At 37.2% G+C, this 11,116-nt stretch overlaps 1 protein-coding gene across 3 annotated transcripts; it reads right to left on the reverse strand.

Annotated features, from left to right (window-relative positions):
* Positions 1-879: 879 nt before the first annotated feature.
* Positions 880-10,895, reverse strand: ppt2b (palmitoyl-protein thioesterase 2b). Of its 3 annotated transcripts, none has more exons than XM_072370355.1 (9): positions 10,435-10,895; positions 9,394-9,547; positions 8,458-8,553; positions 7,470-7,577; positions 7,230-7,313; positions 6,850-6,934; positions 6,359-6,413; positions 4,341-4,500; positions 880-3,844 (listed from the first exon to the last, which is right to left on the reverse strand). In XM_072370355.1, the coding sequence occupies exons 1-8, from the start codon at positions 10,615-10,617 to the stop codon at positions 4,357-4,359; spliced, it is 909 nt and encodes a 302-aa protein (XP_072226456.1). In that variant the 5' UTR covers positions 10,618-10,895; the 3' UTR covers positions 880-3,844; positions 4,341-4,356. The 3 variants fall into 3 exon arrangements, with proteins under 3 accessions (XP_072226456.1, XP_072226457.1, XP_072226455.1); XM_072370356.1 differs by having other exon boundaries at positions 880-3,860; XM_072370354.1 differs by having other exon boundaries at positions 880-4,500.
* Positions 10,896-11,116: the final 221 nt, after the last annotated feature.

Raw genomic sequence — 11,116 nt, forward strand, 5'->3', positions numbered from 1 at the left:
AATTGGCTGAATATATCTGTAATTACACCTTGATTTTTTTTCCAACTTGGAAAACAGGATGCAAATGTAATGATCGATCATTACTGCCTTTATTTATGATTAATGCTGTAATAACTTCATCAATCTTGTGCTTTTTTATTGTTTGTGATGTTTATAGGTTTGATGGCTTTGCTATTTTTTTCAAATGATGTGTACATGTAATATATTGATCAGTGAATGTCTTGAAAAAGAGATTTTAAAGAGTCTCCCGGTCAAACAAAGGTTTAATAGTGATGATGATTATAATGACAAAGTTCTGCTCAAATTTTTAGATTACTATTGAAATTTTAGAAAATAAAATATTTTTGATACATTATAAACACATAACTTACATTTTGATCCCTTAAATGATTTAAAAGACAGTTATAACAATTAACTTTGCACAGTAATGTTTGGAGTTGACTGGCCATCAAATTATTATATTTCTGGAAAACAATAACTCCAAGAAGCAACTATGAATGTACACTCAAACTGATAAATGTACCAACTCAAAAATTACAAAAAAGTCACCTATGCACATTTCTAATATACAAATCTATCATATTTAAGAAAAAAAGCTTTAATCAAGTTGATCTTTTGTGACAAAAATATGACCTTGATAGCATTATATTATGAGGAAATACATAAATATGAAATTGTTTTAAATCTTACTATACAAGACTGTATTTTTTTTATGGATGAACACTAGTTAAGCATTGAATAGTTATTTCCATTTAAGATGTTTTACCTTCCACTGTAAAATACCAGTACTGTCTAATGTTTTGGGATTAAATGCGTGATCTGAAACAACTGGATGAACACAAAACCATTTTCATTAAACAAACAAAACATGATGTTCAAACTGTTTTTTTATTGATGAAATAAATGACATTTCAATTTGCCAGACAAACACTGTAGAAACTGTCAAAATAGTATTTTAGGTTTAAAAAAAAAAAAAAAGTTTCTTATCTACATTAACAGTTTTTTTTGTTTGTTTGTTTGTTTCAGTACAAGAAAACCAAACAGAGAAGGACACCCCTTAAATTAACAATTTAAGCAGATATGTCGATTCTTGATCCGGTCATATGTTGAAGCATTCATGACACAAAGGATATAATGATGTTAAAATAAAATCATCCCATCCTTAAATATTCCCTTCTTTCTTTGTGCAATCTGTACTTGACTTAGTCAACAGTTAATTTCTTATTTTATAACACAAAAAGACATTTTCCTCTTTTGAGAAACGTATATATATACACACACACATATATAAGTAAGGACATCAGGCAGAAAAAATAGCTGACAAAACGCAAACAATGAAGAAAAATGAATCCCTTTTCTAAGGAGCATGAAGGTTGTTAAAAAGCCTGAGATATCTAAATGAGATGGCAGGTAAAGAGTGCCACGCACAACAGTTTGGTGGACCAGTAGACACTGACATAGCACTGCCGGACTTGAGGTTCTGCACTAGTTGCCACTCCTCACTATCATCCTGTCTATATTCTTAGCACCGTCACTAAAGGCAGTGTGTCGTAGCACTTTGGTAATGGACATAAAACACTGAGGCATGAGGGGAAAAGTTAAGGCTTGACATAAAGGAGCACAGTTTAAAAGCACTGCACGATACTGCTCATAAACATGAAACTCGTGTAAATAAAAAATATGGGTCACCATGTCATTACAAATGGAAGGATAAAAATGTATAAACAGCTGCATCATAAGATGAGCAGGGCAGTAAGTCTGTAGATGAAGACATGTCGACAGAATGTCGCTCAGGCACAGTCGTGATGTGCGATGTTTTTTACGTATGTGTGACAGACACAAACGCACAAGCAAATATACTGTATGTATTACTGTCAGAGTCAATAAAGTAACATTCATACAAATTAAAGGGGCACAAGGAGAGATGTTAAAGTGTCGGATATAAACTCATGAATGACCTTTTAGAGTCTCCCCTCATGGGATAAATAAAGGTCTTTCTCATCTTAAATCGTCAGGGTTTTCACAGCAATAGGATTGAGAACTAATTCTTTTAGTCAGACCAAGTCAGATTTTCCTAAAAAGACACAAAACATGTAGATTCATACAAAAGTCATACCGCTCAATCATGTTTTATGACCCACTAAAAGAGTGTGGTGGCGTGTTTCTCAACTGAGACACTGCCCTGTGCTAACAGTGAGCGGATAGGACGACAATATAATCGTAACAATCGGTTCAAATCACCCTCTCTTCCCTTTGTTTCACGCTCAATTAGCCATCCCTGGCAGAAAGAGGACCTCAACATAAAATTCCCTGCTGTGGGGGCCGAGTAGCTCAACTAGCTGAGTGTATAAACACCGAAAGTCCTTGTTGTAGCAGGCCCAGCCATCCCTTCTCTCCATCTACATTCTCTGTCTTTTTCTCTGTCAAATATAAGCCACTAAAGCCCCTTAAAATGTTAAAAAGAATCTGCCGACACATCTGGATTTCTGCGGTTTGAGACATTTTCATTTGTGCTTTAGAACATAAATCGCTCTATGAAAAAAAAAAAAAAAAGAAAAAGAGGCTAAATTACATTAGTCTCTTACTTCCTGAACACTGCTGCAGATCCAATCTTCCCTCGCTTGTGGCGCAGGTAAAAGGTTTTGAAAGCTGTGATTGTAAACATGAAGTGAAAAAGTAGCTTAGTCTGGCTTTAACCACACGCTTGCATTAAAAACTGAGGGTGAGAAGTTGAGACTTTTAAGCACAAGGGACCTTCCAAAGTTAAAGGCGAGCTATTAAGTTAATTTATGTCTGTACATTTTTCCTCATTGGACTCCATTAGAGTGGAATTTTATGATTTACAGTTTAAAAAAAAATCCATATTTAACAAGCAAGCCACATTAACTCCTGCCACTCAAAAGCCTGCCAACTTTCTTCTGATTAGCCTGGTTTGTGTGCGCCGAGAGACAACACAAAGTGTTTCTGAGCTGGTGTGGATGTTTTAGAACTGAATTGTTCTCAGTAAACAACCATTTTACACTCTGGGTTGTAAATTACTACATCCTTAATCCATCTAAACATACTAAGGCCCAAATTTAGTCAGTGTGGAGACAACAAGAAACATCTGTAGGATAAAAGTTAACAGCAGGAGGTCTCCAACATATTCATTTTGTAGTTTTTCTGTGATAGAACAGTGGAATTGGTGTGTTTTAATCACAAAATGTGAAAACATGAAAAGTCCCCTTAATGCTAATTTGGTGTCTAACTTCTGAATAAGAGATTCAGGATATTTCATCCTCTCCTGCAATCATTTCAGACCATCAATTTTTAATACGTCTCCTCTTAGTGATAAATAGCTGGAGCACTCACTTAAAGCCCGACTTGCTTTTCTGTTGCAGACTGCAGCGACATAAAGACAGTTAACCCCTTAACATCCACAGCTGTGTTTTCAATACAATCGCATCTGGCAAACTCTGAATGGCTTGAAAACACGAAGCTCTGCGATCCAAAGGGTGGAAACTATCCTAAAATACCAACACTGTAGCAGCAATGATCCCTTACTACATAAAAAACTTGCCAAACATCTTAATGTTAGTCTGACATGTTTTTTTAAGTCTATGTGAGCAAATGTTGAGTCACTATGTTCTTGGAGGTGAAAACTAAATGTTGAGATGGATGTTTTTTTTTTTTTAAAAAGCACACAGACAATGATGTGCTGGATGTGTCTGATGGCAATAGTACAGTTTGGAATAGATATCGAAAGGAAAACTGGGATATCCAGAGGAAGATCGGAACCAGATGTGACTCTCCATAAAGTCTGAAGGTACAAGCTGAAACTGGCTGCCTCGGCATAGCATAAAGACTGGAAAGAAGCAAAGCTGTAAAATCTGGTTGATAAAAAATAAGATAAAAAAAATCTGCTCAAGACCACATTTAAGCTCTTCTTTAAAATGTAACTGCATGACCAGCCGACCAGTTTGTTTAGATGTGCTTGTAAGACAGATTTTGTCCCTTCGGACAGAGGCAGGCAATTTGTTGACTGTAACTTCATGTTCACTTGACAGACTTTAGAGACTTCTCTGAGCAAATAAACACAATTTCCAAAATGTCTAGCGAGTTCTTTAAATATAAGATAGCAGTTAATACGATGAGTTTAAATAAAGAACAATTGTCTACAAAAGCCAATCACTGTTTGGTCTCCGGGAACAGTAGTCCCAAAATAAATGAGATCATCTTCTCAAGAGTTCACTCGCAGATGTTAGCGGGGACGCTATGTAGCGACTGGCGATTCCTACATATTTGAAAGCAAGAGCTTACTAAACTGCAAAATATGTGCTTGCGTCTGCTCTGTTCTACACCTGCGTCTGCTCTGTTCTACACCAGCCACTTCTCCATGCAGGTGTGGAACACGGTCTCATTCGAGTGCCAAAAGACGTGTTGGACGCCGGGAACGGTGCAGAGGATCAGATCTCCACGAGCTGCCAGCGTCTTCAGACCGAACAGATCTCTTAGATACAACTGCAGGAGAAAAATAGATAAATAAATTAGTCCTGATTTAATCTTCTGCTGGGGTTCTCAAAGTCTGACGCTGCTGGAAAATAACCGTTCCCTCAAAAAACCCCACTATCAACTCCACACTCTGCCCAACAAACACCAGATGAGCCTTTGAAAATGTATCAAAAACATTCATTGTGAAGTATTTTATCATCTCTGCTCGTATTTATTTATAATCACGGTTTAAGTCTTGGATCTAGTCGTATTTGGGGACTGCACCTCATCACAGCTGCAACTTCAGAACAATGTTCATAAGAAGATAAATCTCCAACAGTCCAGATGTGTTTTTTCGAAGCAAGCTCTTTTATGCACAATAACTAAAAGATGCTGCATAAAATGACTTTAAAATCTTATGAACCAATGTTTTATTCACAGGAGAACATAGAAAATTATGTTGAAAGAGACATTTTAAAGTTCTGTGAAAAATATCAACTCATCATAGGTTAGGAAAGGTTCAACTGATACCACTGTAAACATCTGGAAACTGAGGAGGCCAGCTATTGGACCTTTGGGAGAACAACATTGTCCCATTCTTGTCTGATGTAGGATCATATCTGCTCAACAGTTCTGGGTCTTCTGTTGCATTTTGCTGTTCATAATGCATGTTTTCAGTTGGTGAAACATCTGGACTGCAGACAGGTCAGTCCAACACATGGACTCTCCTACTAAGAAGCCCTGCTGTTGTAATAGATGCAGTACGTGGTTTAACATTGTTTTCTTGGAATAGATGTCATTTGGAGGGGAGAATATGTTGCTCTAAAACATAATATATATATATACATATATATAAATAGATAAATAAAACAGTTCCATAGACACTAATGCTCCCTCATACTATTAGAGATTCATGCTTTTAAGCTGATAGAAAGCTGGATCCTCTTTAGTCTGAAGGATGTGGGGTCTAATGAACTTTAAAATTTAATTTTCTCTGACCACAGAACAGTTTTCCACTTTGCCTCGGTCCTTTTTAAATGGGTGTCGGCCATGTTCTCACATGATTTCTTCTCTGCATGACAAAGCTTTAACCTGCATTTGTGGATGGCACGGTGAGCTGTGTTGACAGACAGTGATTTCTGGAAGTGTCCCTGAGCTCACGCAGTGATTTCCAGGACAGAATCACACGTTTTTAACGTAGTGTCGCCTGATACCGATTTGCAGATGTGTACATAAAGATAATTATGTACTGTAGATGGTGAAATATTCAAAGTCACAAATATCAATTAAGGAGTGTTATTCTGAAATTGATCCACAGCCTGTAGATGTGTTTTTTGCATATTGCTGAACCTCTTTATATTGCCTATCTTTACTTCTGTGAGACTCTGCCTCTCTTGGGTGCTTTTTTTAATATCTCCATTCATATTACTGACCTGTTGCCAATTAGAACATGCTGCCAATTAATTGCAACATGTTCCTCCCCTTATTATTTTTCTTTTCCAACCTTTGTTGCCTCTGTCCCAACTTTTTTAGTTGCTGCCATCAAATTCAAGATGACCTCATAATTTTCATGAAATAGAAGCAATGTCTCACTTTCAACATTTGCTGTGTTTTCTATAATCTATCATGAGTAAATCACTGATTTATACGTCTTCTGTGTCTTTTACTTTTTTCATTTCTTGATTATTTTTAGTGTACAGCACTTTAACCAACTATTGTTGTTTTAAATGTGCTTTATAAATAACTTGGATTGGATATAAGCTTCCATTTACATTACATTTAATTCATGCCAACTCATTTGAACTGGTGCTGTGATCAAGTACAAAATAAAAGAATTGGTAGTATTTCAACTAAACTAAATGCAGTTGCGGGTCCGATTTCTACTCACATCTTGGTGCTGCATCTCAACAACAGTCTCGTTGTCATCATAAAATCCAAACTGACTGTGAAACGTGAACAAGACAGAGAGATGAAATGTGTGAGCATCACATGATAGTCATCAGATCATCCGCAGTCAGAAAACAAACATCTCAGAAAAACCCCGTGAAATGTGGGAACTGAGCAAAGACTATCACGCTGGAAGAAGAGGTCACATTAAAACTGATCACTGAATTGAAAAAGGGGATAAGTGATGCAGTGTTGTGGGTTCATTTGACACGAATCAATGTGGGATGGAAAAATAAATCCCTCAGCTGACTGAAATATCAGCAACTGCTCTGAACAGTATAATCAATTGTCCCTGACTTATCAGTTATTTTAGCACCAGAGTCAGTCAACAATCTATAACTGAACATGTGGACATACACTATCACAGCAGATACAGTCCATAAATTAAAGGAAATTAATCTAAAATGTTAGATCAAAAGGGGATGACCTCACCTCGACTGCCAGGGTGTGATGACTCCATCATCTGGTCCTCCAATCAACACAAGCTTTTGGATTTGGAGGAAGTTCTTCTTCCACTCTGCATATAGAAGTTGGGAGTCATAACTCAGTCAATACCTGATGGTGGTATTTGTAACCTGTGAGAATATTCTTGTTATCTTCTGTTATATTTTGATGGTTTGCCTGAAATATCCTGCCACTCAGGAAGAGTCTTCGTTTTCATCCATTTGTGGAGTAAGCAGAGACTTTTATATAGTGACTTTTATCTACTGATTATTCTTTTTAGGATTCAAGAGATCAACACCAAGCACATCACAAAGCAGTTGCATATATTACATTTGTGGGTGGGCTTTTCTCAGAACAAGCTTGCTGACCTGTTGAGTTTGGACTCAGCCTCTCGCTGTTGAGCAAAGCCAGATAGTCACTGCTGTTCAAGTACAAGTCTCTGTGGTGGGGGTCTGCAGACAGAGGAGAGACTATCAACAACCACAAAGTTGAAACATGGATTCTTAGTAGTTTAATCAGTACAAAAAGTTGTTGCAATGAGGGTCTTTGAATCAAACATGTTTATAAGTTTCATAAAGTCCTCTGAGGAGATGTTTCTGGAGGCTCACCGTTCCAGTAGTTGCAGATGGATATCCTCTGACCAATTGCAGTGTAACAAATGTGGAAGAGGTTCGACTTCACAAACTGAGGGAAGAGGTACTTTAAGTAGTCCGTGTCTGAGAGGAGATGAAAGACAGAGAAAATCCAGGATAATCAACCAACAGAGGAGAGACAAAACAGTCCGCAACATGTTCAAGATAAGAAAAGATTTACTGTTCATTTATTCCCCCCCATACTTTAGCTTTCATGTCTCAAACTCAAATGTGGCTCAAATGTGGCTTTTTGACTGTGTTAACATGTTGTTGTGTGTTGAAAATATCTGCTTGCCCTGGCTAAAAACAAGCCAGTCAATCTGGAATAACTGATCAGCAAGATTTTCAGTCTGATCGGCTCCAACTGGACCGATTTCTTCCTTTTAAAAAAAGAAAAATCTCAGTTTATTTCCAATTTCTTTTATTTGTTCCAGTCAGGAACACAATGCACAATGTGAAGAAAACTGAGAAATATAATTTTCTACCCCATCAGTGAATACATCACTACAGCCACAAATACTTCATATTAAAGTGAATGCAGTGGATTGAAGGCTTTTTTCAGGTTAAAAAAAAAAACGTAAAAACGTTTTTCCCTGTTCTCTAATGCGCTTTCATATTCTAAAATAAGTAAAAAAAGAAAAAAAAAAGGGTCCTTCTTTGGGGAATTTAGTGCAATTCCTTTCACAAATATGGTAAGCCATAAAATTTGAATGTGGCAATCGAGACTTATTCTTAATTAAATATGTTATAATTATTTATTATATGTCTTGCTGGCAGTCAGACCTAAATAATAATTAAAAAATAAATAATAAGTAATCAGCCAATGAATTTGCAATTTTTTCAAACAAATGCAGATTCTGGTGATTTTTATCTACGACCCACATCTTTTCACTCTCATTTGATCCATTTTCTACAACAAAAATACAAAATAAAGCACGTGTTAAGCTTTTAAAGTTGCACCTACCTCCATACTGCCCGGCCTGAGGAGAGGACAAAGAGATGAAGGAGTGAACATTATGTTCAGACAGAGTTGAAAGGATCCCTCTGCAAACCAGCCCACCTGCAACACAACAAACAAAACTACGTTTTTACATATAAACAAAATAGTGGCCTTATAATTATCAATTCAACCTGCAACGTCAGAGGTGTATGTTGACTTTTTAAAACTATGAAAATGCAGCTTATCGATGCTTCAGTCAGTGTGTGCATCTGTAATAGTCGATTACATTAATTATTGATTTATATGCTGGATACCATTTTAGCTCTTTACTCAATTAAATGGCAGGAAGCTGCAAAAACTGCCCTTCAGTATCACTGTCTATCAAAGGTGATGCCTTCAAATGTCTTGTTTAGTCGAAAAAAACTGAATATAGTTAATTAAAAAGGCAGACAATTTAAAGGAAGTAACAAGGAAATGTTTTTAAAAACCGTTTTCAGTTGGAATAAACTCCATTAGACAAGTAGATTAAGCTAAAACCTTCGTCATTTTCCACATTCATGGTCCGAGAAATGCATTTCAGAATATATCTGGTTGATGGTTATTTAAAAAAAAAAAAGAAAAAAAAAAAGACAAAAGATAAGAAATGAACCGAAAGAAACGAGTTTTCAAAAACTGTTCAGTGAATAAAATCTAATTTGCGCACAGACTTGTACTTGTTTTGCTTTGTTTTTACAGTTACAAAAAGCTGATTGTTGGGAGTTCCCGACTACTGACCGAAGCAGAAATCTTAAACCTCATAAAAAGTAAATTCGAGCAATAAAATAAAACGACCCCAGCAGAGTAAACAGCGTCACTTCTACTGTCAGAGAAGTCAAAGACATACCACGACTACTTTATAATCTTGAGCAAATACCACATTTATGTCTGTATTCTCGCACTTGTAGGAATGCACTCACTGACCTTGAGAGTAGCAGATAAAGTGCACCCCGTCTGCTGCGTTTTGCATTATTGGGTAAATAGCTGCCTTGAAGCCCTCCACCTGCTTCCACATGGGCTGCAGGCTGGCGCCTCTGTCAAACAGGTCGATGACGGTCACATTTGTCCCCGGATGAGACTGCAGGACACAAAAGCAGAGCAGGTACAAGAATCAACAAGGTAAAATCTGAAAGACTGGGTTTGGATGCTTGTGTTTTCAACGATGTTTGTCCTCTAATTGATACAATCTTTAAATACAGATGATTTATTAGGCTGGTAGGAGCTCAGCCTAACTGAAGCAGAAAGAGTGAAGCCTGGATTTTCACTTTCACTTATTTCCTCCAAACTGATCTGGTTTCGGTCTACAGCTTTCTAATAAAGCAGGGTTAAAAAAAACAAACAAAAAAAACACACACAGAAAGAGGAACTTAGACCTCATCAACCCCACAAAAACTTCCTCTCTGCTGCAATATCACATATTCATCCAAGAGTGAGCATTTCCAAAGCTGTGTGGGGTTTGGAAAGCTTAACAGGACAAGCAGGATCAGGCACATTTCACTGTCTTTACATAAAATGTGAACTCCATTATCACTAGTCACTGACAGCTTTTATTAAAAACTATTAATCTATTAATACCGCCTTTAAATTTATGGTCTGTTTTCCAATACAAATTATGGAGAACAATACAGTACAAAAATATGTTGTATTTGACCCAAATAACAAATTAATAACTATATACCTGTAAATGCACGGATCTGCAAAATATATTTTTTTTCCAGAAGTAACGCAATAAAACAAGTTCACGTGGCATTACAAGGTTCTTTACAGACTTCTAAAACTATGATAACAGCTGACTAATGCAGCACAGTGCATATTACATGATGCAGGTCCATGCTTTGTTGATAACATATGGTGATATAAGCTGTAAGGCCTGCAGGATGTTCCATTAAATGTGTATTTAAACAACTATCTATCCTCACAGATCCACTCAAACTGAGCTGGTTTCACTTTTGCTCGGGCACTCACCTCGTTGATGAATCTGTCTAATTTTCCAAAAGCCCCTGAGCTGTCGAACAAGCCGTGCACTATGATCACCGGCTTGTATCCGACCACGGCAGCCAAGAAACACGCACCGAGCAGCGGACACAGCAGCCCGGCTGCCCCGCTGCTTCTCCTCCTCCGGTTGCCGATAAAACATGAGCCCTTCATTATGACTTAAAGGAATTAAAAACCCTAAATGAAACCTCTCCACATGAAAGAAAACTAGAAAAATAATTTTAAAAAACGTGGTAAAACAAAATTAAAATTAAAATATATTGTTTGGCTAATTTCTAGCTATCATGTTCAGCCTCATTTCTTCTTGCAGCTGCGGTCCAGATGAGCAGCGTCTCTTCAATAATCCTGTTTCACACACACTTCGCTCACTGTGTGCTCACCGCGCTCAATAACTATTCCGACAAAACACCTTGCAGCTGCTCCACTTTCTGCTTTTGTTTGTTCCGGTTTTAAATTAAAGGTGCAATAGCTCTGCGGACGTAATTTCCGGTGTCTGATTGTCCAATCAGCTCGAAGCAGTGCCCGGACCCCTCTGTCCGTGTAAGCATGAATTGAAGAGGACGTGATGGATTGCTATGAAGCTATCACATTCTATTAATTTGCCTTTGTTGTAAATTACATCTTATCTAAACCGAGCAAGCTGTAGCTTATC

The sequence above is a fragment of the Leuresthes tenuis genome, unplaced genomic scaffold, assembly GCF_036924035.1.
Source record: "Leuresthes tenuis unplaced genomic scaffold, fLeuTen1.0.hap1 SCAF_18, whole genome shotgun sequence".
Classification (NCBI taxonomy): domain Eukaryota; kingdom Metazoa; phylum Chordata; class Actinopteri; order Atheriniformes; family Atherinopsidae; genus Leuresthes; species Leuresthes tenuis.